This window comes from Marmota flaviventris, chromosome 1 (genome assembly GCF_047511675.1).
Source record: "Marmota flaviventris isolate mMarFla1 chromosome 1, mMarFla1.hap1, whole genome shotgun sequence".
Lineage (NCBI taxonomy): Eukaryota > Metazoa > Chordata > Mammalia > Rodentia > Sciuridae > Marmota > Marmota flaviventris.
Window position 1 is genome coordinate 44,205,825 of NC_092498.1, and position 22,279 is coordinate 44,228,103.

At 38.1% G+C, this 22,279-nt stretch overlaps 1 protein-coding gene across 1 annotated transcript in view; it reads left to right on the forward strand.

Annotated features, from left to right (window-relative positions):
* The window catches only part of Met (MET proto-oncogene, receptor tyrosine kinase), a 117,989-nt gene that overhangs the window by 20,348 nt on the left and 75,362 nt on the right, over positions 1-22,279 (forward strand). The window contains exon 2 of the mRNA XM_027926370.2: positions 15,476-16,692. Within this exon, the coding sequence (XP_027782171.1) occupies positions 15,490-16,692 (1,203 nt within the window). The 5' untranslated portion in view covers positions 15,476-15,489. The remainder of the gene's footprint in view (positions 1-15,475; positions 16,693-22,279) is intronic.

A 22,279-nucleotide genomic window follows, 5' to 3' on the forward strand; every position in this document is an offset into this window, starting at 1 on the left:
CCACTGGTAAGCAGAGAGAAAGAGAGAGAGAAAGGGCCTGGAGAGAAGATAAACCCTTTTTAGGCGTGACCCCAGTGGCTTTCCTCCAACTAGTTCTGCCTTCCAGTAGTTCATTCAGCCATCAGTGGATGAATCTACCTGGGAGGTCAGAGTTCTCATGATGCAATCACTTCGCCAAAATCCCAGCTCTGAACACATGAAACTTTGGAGGACATTCCAGATTCAAACCACAACAGGCACTGAGGTAGGATACGAGTAGAAGAGCAGGTTTCGCAATTGTAGACAGAGCTGTCACAAGGATATCCAGTGGCTCCTTCTTTGTCTCATCCTCTTCTTCTCAGTCTGATAGCTTTGGTGGCCCCAGAACTGAGTTCTCATCTTTCATTCTCCACACTCTTTTCTCTGGTGGCCTCATCCAGTCACAGGACTTTTCATCATCTATATGTTGACAGTTTTTTTAATTTAAATCACTAGACCAGGTATTCTTCAAGACACAGAACCAGAAAGGTTCCCACTCCCTGCCAGCATCTCCACCTGGCTACTAAAACAGCATCTCAACAGTAAAGAAAATCAAACTGGTCTCAGCCCATCATACCCTTGGTTTTCTCAATACCTACTCATTGCTTCATCCACCAGCTTCTCCATGCCAATAACTGGCAAAGTCATTCTTCCTGTTATGAAATCCAAAATCTTTGGAGTATTCTTGTTTCCTTCCCACTCCCCCGCCGCCACTCCTTGTATCCAAGTCATCAGAAAATCCTATTAGCTCTGTCTTCAAAATATAATCAGAAGTCAGCCAGTACTCATCAATCACCGCTCCCTTGTCTCAGGCCATGACCACTGCTCACCTGGGCTGCCTTAGAAGTCTGCCAGCTGGCCTCATTATTTCTACACTGCCACCAGCAGTCTATCATCTCACACATGGCCAAGGTGATTCCATTCAAATAGTCTTTTCCTTCCTTAGTGCTCTGCATGGACTCCCCATTTTCTACAGTAAAAGCCTGAATCTCATAGTGGCTTATAGGGCCCTATACCCTGTGATTCTTTGTCCTCTCTGATGTCACCTGTCAGTCACTATTAGGGTTTAGATATTAGGTGTCCCCCAAAAGCTCATGTGTGAGACAATGCAAGAAAGTTTAGAGGCGAACTGATTGGGTTATGAGAGCCTTAACCTAATCAGTTCATTAATCCCCTGGTAGTGATTAACTGGGTGGTAACTGTAGGCAGGTAGGGTGTGGCTGGAGGAGGTGGATCAATAGGGGCGCACCCTTTGGGTTTATATTTTGTCTGTGGTCAAGGGAGCTATTTCTCTCTCCCTCTCTCTTCCTCTCTCCCTCCCATCTCCCTCCCACACTCCTCGATCTCCTTTCTGGTTCCATGTCCTGAGTTGCTTTCCTTTGCCACACTCTCCTGCCATGATGTTCTGCTATACCGTGGGCCCAGAGTAATGGAGTCAGTCATCTGTGGACTGAGGCCTCTGAAACTGTGAGCCCAAAGTAAACTTTTCATCCTCTAATTATTTTTGTCAGGTGTTTTGGTCACAGCAGTTAAAAAGCTGACTCAAACAGTCACCAAGTTCCAGGTTGACTGTTCTCCAAGCCTCAGACAAACCAGGCTTGCTCCCATTTTCTTGCCTCTTCCCAGAAATATCTTCTCATATCTCCGATGGCTGAATCCTTCCCTCCCACAACACTTTTCTCAGAAGCCACCTTCCCAGTTTTAAACATTATAGACTGCTTCCCCTCTCCCTTCAGGCACTCCTGATTTCCCCAACTCTACTTTCGTTCCCCCATAAAGCTTATCAACTTCTAATCCACTACTATGCAATTGACTTATTTTTAATTACTTGTTGTCTGGATCCCCCTGTTAGCAAGTATGTTCCACAAGGAACAGATGTGTTCGTTTTGTTTAGTGATGTTTCCCAAACACCTGGCACATAGTAAGGCCTCAATAAATACTTACTGAATGTAATCTTAAGTAGCTTTTAGAGAGGGGATCAAAAATGGCAGATTAGAGGAAGGATGCACTTTCCGGGTGCTCTGTAGCTCATGAGTCAGGCTGCTAGTATACTGCTTCTCAGTCAGGTTGGCGACAAGGAATTCACTACTGGACAGTCAGGGAATTATAGAGACACAGAAATTTGTGTGCTTTGAACAAGGGACAAGAAAGAATATATTGGAAACTAGACTGGTGATAGAAGTGCTGCTGAAGAGATCTGTTTTACTCAGGCTTTTTTTGCTGCTGTGACTAAAAGACCTGAAAGAACAATTTTAGAGGAGAAAAAGTTTATTTGGGGCTTACTGTTTCAGAGGTCTCAGTCCATAGACAGCTGGCTCCATCCCTCAGGGCTTGAGGTGAGGCAGAAAATCATGGAGGAAGAGTATGACAGAGGAAAGCAGCTCACAAAAGAGAAATTCCACTCACCAGATACAAAATATATGTCCCAAGGACATACCCCTGGTGCCCACCTCCTCCAGCCACACCCTACCTGCCTTCAGTTAACACTCAGTTAATCCCCATCAGGGGATTGTTGCATTGTCTCATATATGAGCTTTTGGGGAACACCTAATATCTAAACCATAACAAGATGGATTTCTGGATGCAGATGTAATATGAACACACAGATCCAGACATATTCATTTTGCTCTCTGTCTCCATCCTCATGCCTGGACAGATGCAATGATCTCTGGAGTGTCTTCTGGCCTGTAGTTCCTTCCCACCTCAATCCATGTAGATTGTTACCCAAAGGGATATATATGCTGATTTCTGTCTCCTGCTTAATACCTTCCAGTAACTCCCTCCATAGATAAAATACAGAGAGACCCCCACCCCCCGCCGCAAACAGGATACATCTTTGATGTGGCCCCAGGCTAACCTTCCATTCCAGCTTCATCCACTGCCAACCCATCTCACACAGCCTCTATGTGAGTTTTAGCTCATAGACACCCTTGCACATTGCGCCCCCTCCTCCATGTGCCTGTGTAAAGTTCTGCTCTGCCCAAAGGACCCATGCTGAGCCACTCCAATGCCCCTGCAGGGCTGAGCTCAAGCCATATCTCCTTTCTGAAATTCTCCTCCTACCCCTTCTCTATCTGCACACTTAGCTCTTCTTCCCTGTGTGCTCCTACAGTGACATCCTCAGGACACCCTGGGAGGGTGGTGAGCCGGAGGTAGAGATTCACAGTCAATACCTAGATTCGTTGGAAAAGTTATTTTTTTCTTTTTTTAATGACTTGCCCTTTCTTTGCCCTTCCTGTTTCTCTTTGAACCTCTGTTCCCAAGCACACATACACACAAACTGTCCTGTCCTGATTAATTTTTCCTTAAATTCATCAGTTGTGCCGGTCACAGTGGCATACAAATATAATATCAGTGGCTTGGCAGACTGAGACAGAAGGATTACAAATTCAAAGCCAACCTCAGCAACTTAACAAAAACCCTAAGCAATTTAATGGAATCCTGTCTCAAAAGGGGGCAGAGGAGTGGGGCAGCTGGGGATATGGTTCAGTGGTTAAGTGCCCCTGGGTTCAATCCCTGGTACCAAATTAAAAAAAAAAAAATGATCAGTTATTCCAAATAAAAAATTGATCAGTTATTATAAATGCAGTGCTGAGCACAGTTGTTTTTAAGTTGTGCTAACCTTTTAGTTTATTGATTTTTTTTTTAAGAATCCAGAGTGTTCACTGAGTTTTAGAAATTGGATTCTGTACTTATTTTTCTGTACTGTCATATTTTCATGAGAATCGGTTTTCTTGGCATTCTCTGTTTATTTAAAAGTATTTAAAATTTTGTAGAAAATTTTTTCCCAACAATCTAGGTATTGACTGCTTCTTATTTTCTGATGACACATTGATCTCAACACAATGCTGTTGATATGCTTTTAAATTTTCTTCCAACATAATTGCATTATGTTCATCCAAGAAGTCCTCGCCTCAACAAACATGGCCAGATTTGTGAGTTCCTTCCATTCATATTTTTCTGACCTCTTAACAGTTCTCTTCTACTTTGCTTGAAAATGAAAATGTCTTGTTGACAAAATTTGCCTTCAAAAAGAGAGCCTAGTTCATTCCACTTTGACTTGATAGCATTGACTTTCAAAAAAAAAAAAAATGTCCTTAGGTCCTTAGGCGTGAGCAAAATAAAAATCAGAATTAAGCAAAAATGCTGGTGCAAGGAGACACCCCGCCCACCCATTGGACCACTCCACGTTTCAAGGCCTCTGGAGTCTGGCCTCTGGCCACCCTTATGCCTCTCCCCTTACTCTCTTCCCCAGAGGTTGGTTTCACTTTCTTTATATGACTGCCACCCTAAGAATGGGACCCACTCACTGCTGGCATTCCCCCATGGCCATTTGATTTCTGCTTTTGGTAAAGCCAGAGAAATTGGTCAACCCCTTACTGAGCACACCTCTCCCATTTGGAATTGTAGCTTGCCTTCTGCGGAGCACAATGCAGCCCCTGAGCAGGGAATGTCTGATTCATTAGTGAGTAATGTGCCAGTTTCCTCCCCAACTTGTCTCCTTTAGCATTTCACATTCTGACTATTCAGTCAGGTTTATCTTCTTAAAGCCCTGCATTTGAATGCCATGAGAAAAGGTTACACGATTATTTTAACTGGCATATATAGATGCATCTCAAGTGAGATTTGTGGGTTTACACTATTTGTTGCTCCTGTAGTAATTGAACACTCTGGTAGCATTTCTACTCAGTCCAAATTATAAAATTACATTCATCCATTAGACTGAAAAACATGAAATAATACTTTCAATTACAAGCATTTTAGCACTTCCTTAAGAGTGGGGAGGTTCAACCTTCACATTTACAAGGGCAACAAAACATTCATTTCTGACCTACAATTTATTAATGGGACAAATGCTTGTCCTGTCAATCAAGGCTCTGACAGTTCAATGAATTTTCTGAACAGTATTTTTTATAATATGCACAATGGTAAAACAAATGTGCATTTATTCTTCTTTCCCAGAGTTGGGTACTTTCCACCATTCTTGAAAGGACAAAGATGTTTGTTAATAGATTATGAATTTATGAGTGATGATCTTGAGAACATAATGGCATCCTGTTCTTTTTATCTTGACTCTTGTATCAGGGTTGAACAATGATCTCAATCATGTATCATAACTGGAAAATGCACAACTGGCATTTTCTTATGTGAAGATTCAGTCGTTTTCAACTTTTAAAATGATTATTAGAAAAAAGAATGCAATACTGGATAAGAATCTGAATAAAAGTACTCTCTCTCTTCCAAAGACGCATTTGTATAATAATCAAGAAATAGTGTTTTAGGCAGATTCTAGAAAATCTTAATCTTAACACATGGAAATTATTCTAATGCCACACTTAACTTGTTTTCTTCTGTAGCTGTTTATATTTGAATCTTATAATAAATAAAATGTCCAAATCTAGGAGCACTTTTTATGTTTCAGAAATTTCATGCCATGTATAGGCTGGTTTCTACAGTAGAACTTTTGAGTTAAAGACTTTGCTAGACCTTTACATGATATTTGAAACCACCTGTCAGGAACAGATTACCCTGGTAATCACTTTTATAACAGCGTGTTTTAGATATATAGCAGCAAAAAAAAAATATATATATATGTTGTTTGCAATATATATGTGCTACAGAAATCTTAAAAATCTGTTCTACCTCAAAGATAACTAAGTTTCATTGGAATCTTTTTAATCTGAGTACTGTTGGGAAAAAAATGATTATGCCCTTATTATTCTCTGATTGTGTACAAATAGAACTATCCTGTAAAATACCTTTAGGGTACTTACTTAAACTAAAAAATATATATATTCAGTGTTTCTCTGAAATTCAGATTTCAGATTTCCCTGGGCTTCTTGCATCTTTACTTCCTGAATCTCAGTGGAGATAAGGGCTTACTCATTTAAAGAGGTAAAGTAATGGTTCCTATTTGCTTTCCTTCCTCAATATGGGAGGCCCTTGCCATGGCCTGTCTCATCTTGAAGGACAACTTAAGGATTTCAAGAGCTTGAAACAGGAAAACCACAAGATGGCCAAAGGGTGGGAAATACGGAGTGACTCTATTTCAACTGTCTATAGGAACAGGAAGGTGAAGAAGCAGTCAACAGGTGTATGGAGTGGTCTCACCCTGGGCACTGGTCCACTTCCTCATTTTTGTTGAGGGCAGGTAAAAACTGGCTAAAACACAACTCAGGATACATAGAAGCTGTGTTTATCAACGCCAGGATGTGCTGCAGAAACGAAATGCCAGCATCTCTCAAAATCTATCTCTAACCTCTTGGCCAGCCCACAAAGTGTGGAAGAAAAAGCTGACTCTCAGACTCAGAGGGTATGAAAATGGCAAGGCCCAGACACATCTCACCCTGAAGCCCCACTATCTCGTGAGCTCTTGGGAAGAATGTTATAAAAACATGTTATTAAGCTCAAATAAGCATCATATATTTTTAAAAAATATATGGATCATTTAAATGTGGACATGTCAAAAGTCCTGAAGATTCCTTTGTGCCCTTGACTCACTGTTAAAAATCATTGCCAAAATACTATCTGGTTGCATTAGAAAGAAATTTTGAAACAGTGTATTTGAAACAGTGTATTGTTCTATCTTTCTAAAGTCAACTTAGGCTAACAGTGTTAAATCTTTAGGTGAAAGAATCAAACATTGAGCAAAACACATTTTAAGATTTGCTTTCTGAGCAACCCTGTTGTTACATTCACTTTTCTATTTAGGTTACAGATTTAGATTATAGAGTTTATCCTACTGTCTCTAAATCAATGGACTATGCACCCTTTGTAGGCAGAAATTCTCAGTATAAACTAGTGCATGGCATGTAATGGGTGCTTACAAATATCTGATTAATATTGGGTGATATAATGTAATATGACTTCAGAAGTAATGAGTGTTTATAAATACAGTACTTTAAATGTCATCAGAAATCTCCTATTGGAATCTTTTTTTCTATAACTTTGTTTTTATGGTCCCACTTTTAAAGCTAATGGAAATAATATAAATGTAGAGAGAGAGCTAGAAATTTTCCTTAGAATTTCACTCTGGCAAATCTTCCTGGAGATTTAACCATGACTGTTTTTATGGCTGCAATTTCCTTATTATGGAGCCTCAGCCATTTTTCTTTTCCATCATCATAAATCTGTTTTATACACTTAAAAGCAGTATTGAAATATTTTCTTCTTTTTATATCTCGACTCTTCGCTTAGATACATTATTTTCATCTTGAGATTATGGTATATAAATATTGTAGAAGACTTTGAAATTATATAGTAGGAAAAGATCAGTATACCCCCTCAGAGATTTTAGCTGATAGATTCCCAAGAGCAAAGTGAAATATTTAATTATTCAAGTAAGTAAAGAAACCACCTTTGTCCCAGTTACTTGAATATTTTACATTAAATTGCTTTTACATACTCAACCTTGTGTTTAAACTCTCAAGCTTGTGGTATTTTCTCCTAATATTGTTTGCTCAGAACTTTTTCAGAGGCAAGGAATAAAAGAATCATTGTGAAACTGTTGATAAAAAAAAAAAAGAAAGAAGAAGAAATTTTACTGGCTGCCATTAGCTTGAGACATGGTTGGATATAGATGCTCAAACAATAGCATCAGGAGCCTGTCTCTCTACATGTCTGGCCCTCCTGCTGCTTGCATCAGTTTCACGCTCAGGCAGACTTTCCCCTGAGTGGCAAAGACTTTCCAGACTCTCCAAGGTCACATCATCTTTTCTGTTTGTGATCTCTGATGGAGAGAGATCCTTTCCCAGCATCCATACTAAATCCCTAAAATTAAAACGATTGGCCTTGTTTTGGTCATGTGTTCACCCCTCTAAGAAGCATCAAGAGAATACAGCTCATTGAAAGGCAAGCCTTGTTTACAGGCTTACCCTGTGGTTGGAAGTAGGCCATGTGATTGATTGACAGTACCATAGACAGGGAATGGAGGGTTTTCAAAAGAGATAGTGCTGGGCAGGTAAGAATAGATACTCACAAAAATATTGTGCCTTTTGAATAAAACTTTCCAGGAAATGTAAATAATTAAAATAGTTTGAATAAACATCACATATTTTTTAAAAATTAGAAATACTGAGAAGACCTGGATTGCATGTTTAGTACATTTTAGCTAATATTTTATCCTCTTTCAACCTCAGTTTTGTCATCTGAAAACATAGGACTAATGCTCACGTTAAAATGATTAGAAGAGATTATGGAACTGATAGTGTCTTGTAAACTATAAAGTGCTTTCCATATAGTTTTATGTTTTCTAAAAAAAAAAAAATCAATTTCTAAAGAAAGTAGACTTACTTACATGAAAATTTAGAAAGTCTCCCTCTTAAAAAATTTATTTTATCATGCTGTGTTTTCTCCTGAGGTATCAGTATGAAAATATGACATCTATTTTACACATGTTTTCATGGATGGTGAACATGATGATGAAAGTATCGATAGGCACAAGTAGCTCTCAGTAAAGTACTTAGTGTCTTAAATGCAGTTCAAGATTTCTGGAGAATGAACAGACCAACGTAAGCTAGTTTAATGAGAAAACTGCAAGTAGACAGATGGCAGATGGTTGAATGGCTGGTTTGAAGGTTAGGCTATGCTGAAATTCATAGCTTAAGGAACAGTCTTTGTAGAAGGAAATACTCCTAAATGCCAAAAGTTTAATGGCCAGGGTGCCATGGAGATGATCACTCCCAGGAAATGTTTTGTCAGTGAGATTATTTTAACTATCAACTGAAAAGAAATAAAGGAATGTTTTATGAGTGATTCAGTTTCACCTGATATGTGCACAACATTTTAAGAGAATGAATTAGTCAGTCTGTTTGAATCATCTTTACATGTTCCGTTTAGTAAAGAATTCAAAGTTGCTTAAATGGCTAGTACTATTTCAGAAGGAAAAAAAAGACAGACAGAAGCAGCAAAAAGACATTCTATATTGAAAGCCTGGTTCAGGCACATCACAGAAATAAGTGCATCAAGACAAAAATATATGAAGTGAATGTATTTCTGGAGTCATTGCCAATATAAATATTAAAATTGCTTGCACAGCCAGATCTGGCACATAAATGGGGAAGAGAAGGTGATATATGCCAAGCGGATGGCACTGGAATAACATGTAATTGTAGAAAAACAATCTCAAAGATGAAAATTATTAGAGTTGGGAGATACTTTGGAGTTCATTAGTTGAATGCAGGAATGCTAATACATATTTCAAACTCATCCTTTGAGGGGAGGAAAAGAGCCCTGATTTGTGGTGTTTGTCAATTTCCATGGTGTAGATGTTCCCACCATGGCTGATTTCAAGCTACCAAGATGATGTCACTAAAATATGATGGGTTACTCAGGCTTTCCTTGCTGTGACAAATACCTGAGAAAATCAACTTAAAGGAGAAAAGATTTATTTTGGCTCATGAGGTCTGTGGTTTCAGAGGTTTCAGTCCATAGTCAGCCAGTTCCATTACTTTGGGCAGAACATAATGGTAGAAGGTCATGGCAGAGGCAACTGTTCAGCTCAAGACAAACAGGAAGCAGAAAGAAAGAGAGAGGAAGGAATCTAGTACAAGAAATACCCTTCCAGGGAGTGCCCCAGTGACCTCCATCCTCCATCTGTGTCCCACCACCTATAGTTCCCACCACCTCTCAGTAGTCCATTCAGCTATCAATGGATTAATCCACTGCTGAGTTCAGAGCCCTTATGGTCTAATCACTTCCCAAAAGCCCCACATCAGAACCTTGCTGCAATGGGGACTAAGCCTTCAATACATGAGACTTTGTGGGGCAGTCCAGATCCAAACCATAACATGTGAATTGGAAAGCGATGCACAAAATAGTTGTTACGATCCACTTCAAGAGGCTTAAGCAGATGACTAGTTCAGCGCCATAATTCTGAAAATCAGGTGATGCCAGAGAAATTGTGCTTTGGGTCATACAACTAATTAGCTTCACTGCCATACATATGTGTTCTCCAGTGCTCACCTCAAGGTTGTGAATTCATTATGAGGAAAGGACTGTGATTGATTAATTGGAAAACCCATCTAACTCCTCTAGCTTGGTTAAGTTTCCTGCAGAGGCCTTCCCACACAGAATTTAAACTGTGGTGTGTTTGTCTGAGGCCTCACTGACAACTGGAAAGGAATTTATTCGTCTTTGTTTCTTCAGCATTCTGCCTAGTGTTGGGCATATTATAGATGCTCAGCAGTGTTTATTGGGGGAATGAACAAACAGTAATACTTAGAGAACATTTGTTGGCCTACTGTGTGTTGGGCATTATTCTTCGTGGTTTCCATGTATGAACTCATTGAATCCACAGAATAACCCTTGCAACAGGGGAGGAAGATACCATAAGTCACACCCGTACCTCAGAAGAGAAAATAGAGGCTCAGAGTTACTTACCCAAGGCCATACAATGAGTGGATGGATTCAAACCCTGCATCCTGGCTCTAGAGTCTGCACTTCATCCCTCAGCTATCACTCAGTGAACTGTCAGAATCATCAGAGTATCCAGCTCAACAACAGATAAAGTTTCCCTCCATCCCTTAGGAAGGACACATACATTTCCTAGAGATCCGGTCTGAGCAACACATACTTTTGTTAATAAGAATTGGCCTTAATTAACAGGATGGTTAAAAGAAACAGAGCATTTTAGGTGCCTAAGTTTTCTCGTATCTGAAGTTTAAACAGAAACCCATATTTTAAATAAAAGTCCTGTTGTTGATGATGGGCCCTAGTCCTACTTTTTTTCTTTAACTAAGATAAGTAATTTTAACCTTTCTTTCCTTTCTCAGTATGAAAAATGGCATCACTATTTGTTATGAGAGAACAGAAAGAAGGTGTAGGAGAACAGGGCAGTAACTCCAGTGTGTTTTCTGAAAGGTTTTTTCCTCAAAGGAATCCTTTCCTACTGGTTTTCTATGGCTTTGTCTTTTCACCAAGTGAGATAACAAAAACCCACTAGTACTTTCACCTGCATTCTAGCTAGTTGAGGTTTAGAGCAGAGAATGACTTACGTACCGAACTTAAGCTATGAATCTTATTTTTAAAACATAATTTAACATAATACCTTAGATTTTTTTAAAGTTAATTTTGAAATCCTTCAAAAAGCCTAGAGGAGAAAGAAAAAAAGTCGTTCACATTCTGTACTGTGTTAATGGCCAACAACTAACACGCAAATTGGTCATAATGTTGTTTTTCTTCCTTTTGGCCGTAATGGTTCATTTGTTTTCTTTTATTAGTATTTTCTAGAGAAAATATAGTAAGAAATTATTTATTAGGTTAATGTTCCCAATTTTGAGAGATATACTGATATATACCATATTGAGAAGAACCTTTCATTTTTCACATAATATACACTAGACACTTGACTAAGAGAACAACTTGTTCCTAATCCTTCTTTTCTTTTCTTCTTTATGATGTTCCTCATTAGCACCAAAAATTTTCTAGTACCTTTCAAAACAATTATATATAAAAAATAGCATGTACAACTCCCTACATTTTTAAATGTTTTATAATGGTCTAAGTACTTTCAGAGATGAAATTCCCCCCCCCCTTTTTTTTTTAGTTGTAGATGGACACATACCTTTATTTTTTATGTGGTGCTAAGGATGGAACCCAGTGCTTCCCACATGCTAGGCAAGTGCTCCTCCATGAGCTACTACAGAAGTCCTGAAATCCCTTTTTGATATTTAAAAGCAATCTTATGAGAATATTGGACCCTGAGGCTAGGTGAGGGTGAATGGCCTGAAGCCATAGAGCTGGAGGGAGAAGGGCCAAATCAGAGGCCAAGGACTTCTGACTTCTGCTCCAGTGTGCTTCCCTGAAAGCTAAGGAAGCTGCTTCAGTATTGAAGTATTTAAGAGGGTGGATGGATTCCTGTCTGTTAGATGGAATCCAATCCTGGATCTAATTGACTTCTGACAAGTGTGCTCACTCAGAAGAGGAGGATGAGAATACTTCTTTCTTCCCCGGGTTTTTTGAAGAGTAAATCAGAGAGTTTAGCAGAATGCCTGGCACGTGATAAGCGCTCTGTGCATGTTATTGTTATTTTTTATTACATTCAAGTTCTTTACCTTACTGAAATTTCGCCTTACTCTCTGGTCCAACTGCAGTTTTCTAGCTTTGCTTGTTCTTCAGAACCTATATCCTCAATAGGAATCCTTTGCTTGGAAGCTGAAGGACATTGTATCCTTGATTGTGCATCTTTCATGAATGTGAAGAGGAAGTCACAACGCATCATGTCTTATCTTAAAGAAGCCCATAGAACTAGTCTTTTATTTATTTTTTACTGACCACAGTTTGCATACCCTGCTATAGTTACCCTAAACCTCTTCCTGAACCCCAAAGTCACTAGTTCCTCCTTTGTGTTCATTGCTTTCAGGAAATGATCATGCACTGATTTATTTTTTCAATATTGAGGTCATAACTCTTGTCCCTCAATGTCTCTGTATTTACACCTGACTACTCATCTTCTCCTTCTGTCTCAGAAACAGTAACCTCTTTTATGTTCTAGTGACCTTGGGAGGGCCCTCCTTTTCTCCTTTAGAATATTACTCCAACAATTTTCTCTCTCGTTTGTCTGGGGTCCCAAGTTCTCCAGGCTCAACTACCTGCCACTTTCCTGCCCATGCCATATGCTCTCCACTGCCTCCGTGTCTTTGCACAAACTGCTGTGCCAACTAGAAATTTTCTCTGTGAAAATTTCCTCCTTGAACACTAGTATCATCTCCTATCTGGATTGTCACTCTTCCTTTGCATTCCCATAACTGTTAAGCCATTGCTCCACCAAGTGACTGTGAGCTTCATGGGGAAGGGCACCATGTCTTCACAGACACCAAAACAACATTAGTAGAAGAAAGGGAAGTCCTACAAATAAGCATATGTCTTTCCTACAATTTAAGAATAAACTCCGCTTGACCCTGTTAATGGTTTCTGCTTGTTCTTCCTTTGATAAACATTCTACTTCCTCATCACACATTCCCTTGCACACCACTATTAAATCCATTAAAAATACTCTTTTAAAATCAACAAAGAGCTTCCACGTGGACCACATTCTCCTTCCTGAGACCTTCACACAGCTTCTGCGACAGTGTACAATTTCGGCCTTCCATGTCTCCAAGACCTTAACCTTTCTTGATTTAATGACTCTTCTTTCACCTAGTTCCTCCATGAATATACCCACTCTTGGTTTTAACCATCACCTGTATGCAGACACGTGCAAAGTTTCTTTCTATTCCAATGAGAGTCCCAATTAGTCCACCAAGATTGATTTAGGATTGTTCGTTCCTTATGGTGCAGCAGAGGTAAATACCTGGCTTTCATGCCCACTTGCCACCGTCTCACCCAGAACAGATATTGTCCCCCCAGTCATGCCCCTTTTCCCAGTAAGGACAGAATCCTTTTCATTTCCCACCTCTGGTCCTTGGCACACGTGCTCTGTCTGGTTAAATTTTTTACTATTTATTTATTCCAAGCAGCTGCCTCTTGATGAATAATATAAAACGTACTAGTCATTCCTGTAGTAGAACATTGACTCATTTCCCACTAGCATATCAAATTCAATGTGTTTAAAATCCATATCTTAACCTAACATCCTATTTATGACTACCCTAGTTCTGTAACTTGTTTCACTTTTTCCCAGATGACTGTCAATCATCTTTGCCTTTTCTTTTGTACTCTACCCAGTTAGGTGTCCAGTCTTTATTTATTCAGATATGTCTCTCATTCATCTCTTCTTTCTATTCTTTGGGCCACCATCTTGGTCCAACCCTTAATATTTTATTATGCCTAATAATTGCCAGTCAACTGGTCTTCTCATTGCAAATTTTCCCCTACTCTAAACCCTTTGCCTCCAGATAAATCTTCCTAGAGTCAAACCTTGTTAGGACTCCCCAACTCAGATCCCTTTGGTAGCTTTTCATTACCTTTTAATGATAGCCGCTGATTCTTAGAAATTTAGTAGAATAAAAGTAACTTTAATTTTGGAGTCAAAAAGATGTGAATTCAGGTTCTGGCTACTACCCTTACCTGTTATATGACTTTGAACATATTGCTTAATTTTTGTTTGCTCACTTATTCAACATATATTTAACATCAGTAGTGTCCAAGACTCTGTACCAGGTATTAGGGATATAGTAATAAGCCAAGTAGACGTTATCTTTGCTCTGCTGGACCTCATGACATAATGAACTTGTCCTTATTTCTCATAATCCTAATCCTATGTGCTTGTAGCTTTTTGTTTGTGCTATGTGGGGTATTATAATACCATGTAGTATAGTTATCAGCATGTGTATGTTACTGCTTAACTAATTTTTTAGGTTTACTAAAGGTCAGGGACCATGGTCCATTTCCTATAGTACAAGCACAGAGCTACACACATACTGTTGTGCTTTTATTGACCCAAGATTAGTCTTTGACATGGATATAGTGCCTGGTACTTATTTAGAGGTTCCTTTTGTCCTGTCAGAATGATGTTTTTAAAGAAAAGTAACAGCTATTTAGTTTCTTCTGTTCTAAGAGCTCTCCTTTCCAATGTACTGCCCTGTTTATAGCTATTACAAGTAGAACTCACATGCCTAGAACTTGTGCACCTAAGTCTTTAAAAACTGAGAAACTAATCCATTCATGCTTCCTGATAGAAATATTGTCCGTGTGCATACAATGGAATGTTAAAATAATGTTCTTTTTACTAAATAGCTTTCTGACTTGGTAATGAACAATGTGCTGTTTTTCTCTGAGTAATAATTCTAAGACTTTAGTTCTGAAGATTATATTTTATTTTATACAATTTCATCCCGCTGCTTTTATGTTCCCAGTAATCGTACGTTAAGCATTTGTCCGTCTGAAACAATAGGTTAACTATAGCCAAATTTTAACCATACCTTTCCTCTGCACACAAAATCCTATAAACAGCATGTGATCATATTGCTTCTAGAATTTATGATTGTTTTCTTCCAAAAGGAAGCTAAATTTAGCCTAGTAATTCTACATGCTCCCAAGGAAACAATGCCTGCTGTGATTTCTAGAATAAATGAATCTGAACCACAGTTCCTTTACTTGACTACACAAGAAAGTTTAAATATCAACCTAGTCATTAGCCACAGATAGGAAACCACATTAAACAACCAGCAAGGGGTTAAGAAAGAAATATGCTGTGTTTCTTATTTCACTGCTGAATGAGTCTCACTTAGCCGCCGTGTGGACTTTAATACAGAACATTGTTTGCATCTCATAATGGCTCTCTAAAATTACTCGTTCATGGCTTGACTTCCAAAATTAAACTGTGTGGAGTCATGTCCAACCACACAATGCATCTTTATGTGCAACCAGCTCGAGTTTTGTTTTCATTCTATGTACGATCTCCAGTTAGGAAGTGTTATTTCAGAGAGTTTAACTGGGATAGTTCTCTTTTTCAGTTTTCTCTTCTCTGTTCCTAATGACAACTAAACCCCTTCTCTCCTTGAACGTGTTTTGGCAGATCAGCTTCACACAATGAAGGTCCCTGCTGTGCTTGCACCTGGCATCCTTGTGCTGCTGTTTACCTGGGTGCTGAGGAGCGATGGGGAATGTAAAGAGGCACTAGCGAAGTCCGAGATGAATGTGAACATGAACTATCAGCTTCCCAACTTCACCGCAGAAACGCCCATCCAGAATGTCGTTCTACATGAGCATCATATTTACCTCGGTGCCACTAACTACATCTATGTCTTAAATGACAAGGACCTTCAGAAGGTGGCGGAGTACAAGACTGGGCCCGTGCTGGAACACCCGGATTGTCTTCCATGCCAGGACTGCAGCAGCAAAGTGAATGTGTCAGGGGGCGTTTGGAAAGATAACGTCAACATGGCCTTGCTTGTGGACACATACTATGATGACCAGCTCATTAGCTGCGGCAGTGTCAGCAGAGGGACCTGCCAGCGACATGTCCTTCCACGCAATAATACTGCTGACATACAGCGAGAAGTCCACTGCATGTTCTCCTCACAGGCAGACAAAGAGCCAGGACAGTGTCCCGACTGTGTGGTGAGCCCCCTGGGAGCCAAAGTTCTCCTCTCTGTAAAGAACAGGTTCATCAACTTCTTCGTGGGCAATACCATCAATTCTTCTTACCTTCCAGATCATTCATTGCATTCAATATCGGTGAGACGGCTGAAGGAGACTCAAGATGGCTTTAAGTTCTTAACAGACCAGTCCTATATAGATGTTTTACCTGAGTTCCGAGATTCTTACCCCATTAAGTATGTCCATGCCTTCGAAAGTAACCATTTTATTTACTTTCTGACAGTCCAAAGGGAAACTCTGAATGCCCAGACTTTTCACACCAGAATAATCAGGTTCTGTTCCGTGGACTCTGGATTGCATTCCTACATGGAAATGCCTCTGGAGTGTATTCTCACAGAAAAGAGAAGGAAGAGATCCACAAGGGAAGAGGTATTTAATATCCTTCAAGCTGCATATGTCAGTAAGCCCGGGGCCCATCTTGCCAAGCAAATAGGAGCCAACCTAAATGACGACATTCTCTATGGGGTGTTCGCACAGAGCAAGCCAGATTCTGCTGAACCAATGAATCGATCAGCTGTCTGCGCATTCCCTATCAAATATGTCAATGAATTCTTCAACAAGATCGTCAACAAAAACAATGTGAGATGCCTCCAGCATTTTTATGGACCCAATCATGAGCACTGTTTTAATAGGGTAAGTCACACAGATTCCTCATTTACAAATCCTGACATATAAAGCAGAATAAGCATCATTCTAGGAAAGGTTCTCAAGGGCTTTTCTGTGCTTGGTAAATGGCCAAAATATTTTTTTTCCAAGAAAATCAGGAAGTTAAATCTTGATTTACAGTTAAAATCATATCTTAAGAAATTAGTGTGATGATGAAAAGAAAATATTTTTTAAACTTGGAATTTGCATGTCTGCAACACATTCTTTTACACTGATGATCATTTGTATTAAGATGAAATGGTATTTTCACATGAAGTGTTAGGGAAAGTCTTGGTGCTTTGATTTACATACAGTAAAACCTAACATCTATACCTCAGGATTTTTCTTGCTAGTCATTTTATCACTTGGTGCTGGAGGAAGAACATCAACTTGGAAGTCCTTTGTGGCCTTGGACATTCCTTGTACTGAACCCAGATTTGCTTATATGGGCCTGGCTGTGCCTTTGAGCAAAATGACCACTATGATCATAATTGAACAAATAATATAGCTTATCCAAAGTTTGACTTTGAAAATATGTGTCTCACTTATCATGAGACATAAAGGTTATAATTGTTATCAGGAAGAACAATAACTATGTCCTTGATAAGAGACAGTACATAATTTTGCTGAGGCATATCAAGAGCATATGAATTCAGAAACATTTATTGACTTTTGCTGAAATGTCTGGGATACTTCCCTAGATGAAAACTCTAGATGGCTTTTTATGAAGCTTAGGGAAATACTTCTGAGATAGTCAATTTATCTTTTGATGAAGTAAAGACAAAATTCCCTCCTCTCCCTTCCAAAGTTGACCAATATTCATAGTATACACATATATCCCAATTAAAACTTTTTTCCCCTGCACCTGTTTAATATATTTTGCAAACTTTAAGAAGCAATGGGATTCCTCAGAAGCTGCCCCTTTTCTTCACTAGAAAATACAGAAAAGGAAGCAAAAGGACTATTGGAAACATGGGATTAGGAAAAAGAAGTGTAAAATTAAAAGCAATGCTGAGAAAACACATCCAATAAGCTACTTCACAAACACAAGTTTAAAAAGTTCTTATAAGGCTTCTACAGCACATGATGTTGCTATTTAAACATTAATCTGTTAAAAATTAAAAAGGGACTTGACTTTACAAGGGTATAGTGATATGTTATCATATTGTTTTATTTTGTACATTTCAGTCTCCAGATGTGAAAGTACCTATTAATTCTAAAAATTCTTAAAACTCATTTGAACTTTATTCTACCCCTTTGACATTTTTTCGTGTCCCAACAGGAACAACAAGGTGGGATTATCTATTATCTAAATTCAGGTCAGTTTTGTTGCCCAGGAAAAATGCCCAAGATGCACTAGCCACACCTGAAACCATTATCACTCCCATCACAAAAATTCTTGTGGCAAACAAGGTGGAATGTTCCAACATAGTCTTCTTACAAGGGAAGCCAACTTTTGCACTGGCCCAATTCCATAAAGAAAAATATTTCAAACCTTCTCTATTTTATTTGCCTGTTTACCTTCTCTGATTACTAAAGATCAAAATTCTTTTGAGACTGAGACTATGCATCCCTTGTTTTCATATAACTGGTTCACAGAAACACCTCAGAGTGTTGCAATAATCAGCATATAATCAGTTCCCAGCTTTATCTCATAATGAAAGCAAGAAGAACCATGCATCACCCAAAAACAAAATGATTTACAAGATCGAACCTGTTTAGAGAGTGTCTAAGAATTAAGATCACTCTATTCAGTCTTGGCATATTAACTTGATTAGGTATCAGGTAACCCTTCTAGTAATTTCTTGGAATGGATTATTATTTTGGTATGAAGTTTGGTGGATAAACAACTGTATTGTAGTTTGTTATTAACACACCTACATGAAGATACATACATGTATCTCTATTATAACTATGTGTGGGTTCTGTGGACCACCTTAAGGAAACTGTGTCTCTGATGAAAGCACAGTCTTAAAGGGCTTTTCTGGCCCTTCTTGAGCCTCCTGCCATGTGCAAAATGTGTTTCTATCCCAGGATCATAGAAGACTGCCACAGCAGAGCCTTCTTTTTTCATGAATGTGTCTATGCAAACTTTTTACATATATCTTATATCTATGACAGAAGCCCTCTTTTGAGTTATCTTATAATTCCCAGAGCACATCATTTCACCTATAAATTATTTGGACTTCAAAACTCTTTGTCTTCAAACATGATGCTGTCCCTGGGGAGTTATCTCAAGCTGCAGGTGACCATTGATGGAATACCAGTCCTGTCAATTATGCCAGTTGTTTTCTAAGAGTATATTTTTAATTCCCACAATGTAAACATTTTCTATGTTGCTTTTGAAAGTGATTCTTAAAGGGTTTGTTTACAGTGTTTCCCAAACCGAGAAGTATAAGATTACATACCACAAAAACTACTAAATCAGCACTAAATATCTATACTGCCTTTTTTTATTCATCCATCGGTGAATCTCTATAAATGTCCTAGTTTAGCATTTATTGAAGTCGCATAGTTACTAAACAGCACATTATTATTCAAAATATGATTAAGAAAATGCCCTCATAATATGAAGACTTTGTAAAGACACAAATTTGGAGAGTAAAAACCCCATATCTTCTGTTTGGGGATCAACAGTATTAAAAATTCACTTAAGAGCTGGAGGTGTAGTTCAGTGGTCGACCACTTGCCCTAAATGTGTAAACCCCTGGGTTTGGTCCCCACCACCAGCTAGGAAAACACAACAAAACAAAACAAACTCTGTTACTTTGCTTAATATTAACTATAATCTCCAACAGCCACATATAAGGGATTTATTTACATGATAAGCCCAGAAAATAAAATAGAATCGGTGCACAACGGCTCATCTCCTGCAAATGAGAATCAATATTGAATAGAATTTGTTTTAAATCCCCAAATCAGTAATGATTCACTTCTGTAAGTTATAGTATATAACTTACTGTGATAGTATATAACTAGTATATAACTTACTAAGTATATAGTATATAACTTATATATACTAAGAGAGGTGGAATGATACATTTTGAAAATATTTTTAATCAAACTTAAAGTAAGAAGGGGTTCTTGAAATAAAATAGTTAACACATTACACTGTTTTTCTTGCAATCCCATTATCAAAGTTTTGCTCTATGTGTAAGCATTTGAAAGAACTAAAGTAAACATGTAACAACATTTAGGGCACCAACATCTAGGTCATCTTAATGACCAAATGATGGAGCAACTGAAAAGGGAAAATGTAACATCTGGTGCCACACACACCTGGTGTAAGTCCTGACTTATCGCATACCCACTCTGTGACTATTGCCACATTACTTAATTTTTAGAGCCCAGCTATGATTTGTAATGTGCAGATAATAATACCTGCTTCACAGAGTCTTAAGCAAATTTGGGATACTGCATATTAAGTACCTGGCACAATAAAATGACCATAAATTTAGGCCTTTGGGAGTCAGCATGACCTAATGGCAGGCAACTAATATCAGAGGTATGGGTTCAAGTCTATACTCCATCATTTTCTACCTGGATGGCCATGGGAGCATTATTTTCATTCTCAGAACCCATGTTCCTTTGTGTGGGACTTCCTTTGTGTGGACAAGTGCCCAATGTCTGTAAAAAGTCCTTAGTCCTTGACACATAATAAAATAGCAGCTATCTTTGTAAGGAATACTTGTGTAAAGTAAAGCAAATTCAAATGCTTGTACTGTTTTCTGGAAGCTTCACCTTCTGTTTCCATTGTTCCTGAGCGTCATTGAGTGACCCACCTCCATAATGCTTAATTTGTTAATGCCTCTTAAGATTAAATATTTTAAGACAAAACAAAAGGATGGGGTGAGGGTTAGTGGTGGTTTAAGGTCAACAGAGGGTAGAGAGAAAGACAGTTGAATCAAAATGATACTGTAGTCAGGATAAAGGCGTAAATTCTGCTTCTTAACCTGACTTAAAATTCCAACTACTATATTATGCTACATACTATAAGTTATACTGTGCATGACTAAAATCATATTTTGCATAATAATATTTTGCAGCTTTAGAAAAAAAATCAGCCTCATAGGTTGTTTGTGTTAAGCTTCCTTGTTTTTAAATATCATTTATACTCAAATCCAAAGACTAGCCAACTGCTTCCCAAAATAGAGGAAACTTAAGGTAGTAATTTTCCATCTCCGTTTGAGTGCCAGAGTTAAAGGGTCACTGCTCAGAGCCATCAAAGGAAGAAAGCAGAATGATTAGGACAATTTCGAATGAGAACAAAAATCAAAACAAGATGCAAACAAGGAATATTAGGAATAGGCAGAAAGCTAAACATACAGTTATGTTTCTTTATTACTATTATAAAGATGATAGATGAGTTAAATTGAGTTACATTTAAGTTGTAATGGAAGAAAATAATTGCAGCCTTCCATCAGGAAACCACAAGGACCATTATTGATCTGTCATCCTCAGGGCATGCCTCGTAATATTTAATAAAATAAACAAAGATTTATAACTCTTTATAGGCCATATATCTATAATCTCTCACACCATTTGAACTGGGAGTGTGGAAGTCAATGTTACAAATAATGTCCAGGTAATTATACTGGGTTGGCATGCCTTATTTAAACAAGCTAGAACTCTCAAGAGAAAAAAATTTTGTATTAGGAATGAAAAATGTGAAGTCAAATTACAAAGTTGTTTTTTTTTAACTTCCTGTGCTCTGAAATAAAAGTGATCCTATATGAAAAAAAACTATTATTGAGGATTCTTCATTCTTGATATTAGATAGTCCTCCAAACCTAAATATTAAATATCTTGGCTATATGCCAAATATAATTGCTGCCAAAGCAAAATTTGCAAGAAAGAACACCCTCACAGTATAAGGATTTTATATGTTTTTTAAAAACTCAGTAGAAATTTATCAGTTTTTTCACTTGATTTTGTCCTCTAGACTCTATTCTCCACCAGTATGAGGGAGTTGCTGCTTCCTAATTTATTTGAATTCTCTGTGTTAAAAGTAACACATTTATTATTTTATTAAAAGACATTTAAAATTAGTTTCTTTCCAGAATTGTGTTAACACCAGGAACATCCTGGGAGTGTTAGAAAACAGTTACAGAATGAGCTGTTAGCCTTTTCCTTTCCTCCTGGTAACCCCCTCTTTAAACCATTTCACAGGTCTCCCCCAGAAGGCAGAAATTTCATCTTTCGATGAAAAGACAAAGCCATGATATTTTTATAAATAAAAGCAACAGGACAGTTAAAGCTGAAATTCTCACCAAAAAAAAAAAAAATGTAGGTGAGGTTTACCTGTGGATTATGTTGATTCATAATGTGATTCATAGTTTCTCTCTTTGGTGTGGGTGATTAAGATTTAACTATGCCACTTGGATTTTAAATTGTCTTCATTCTCTTAATGTTTTTTAAAGCAAGTGGAATGCCCTGTGTTTGATTTAAACCTTGATTTCTACATGGAGATTCATGTGGTAAAACTGATGCAGCAAACAATTAGGAGTTCATGCAAGAAGAAGGAATCCTGACTTTTGAAAAGCCCAAATGTTGATAAAACTTTGAAGCCGTAACA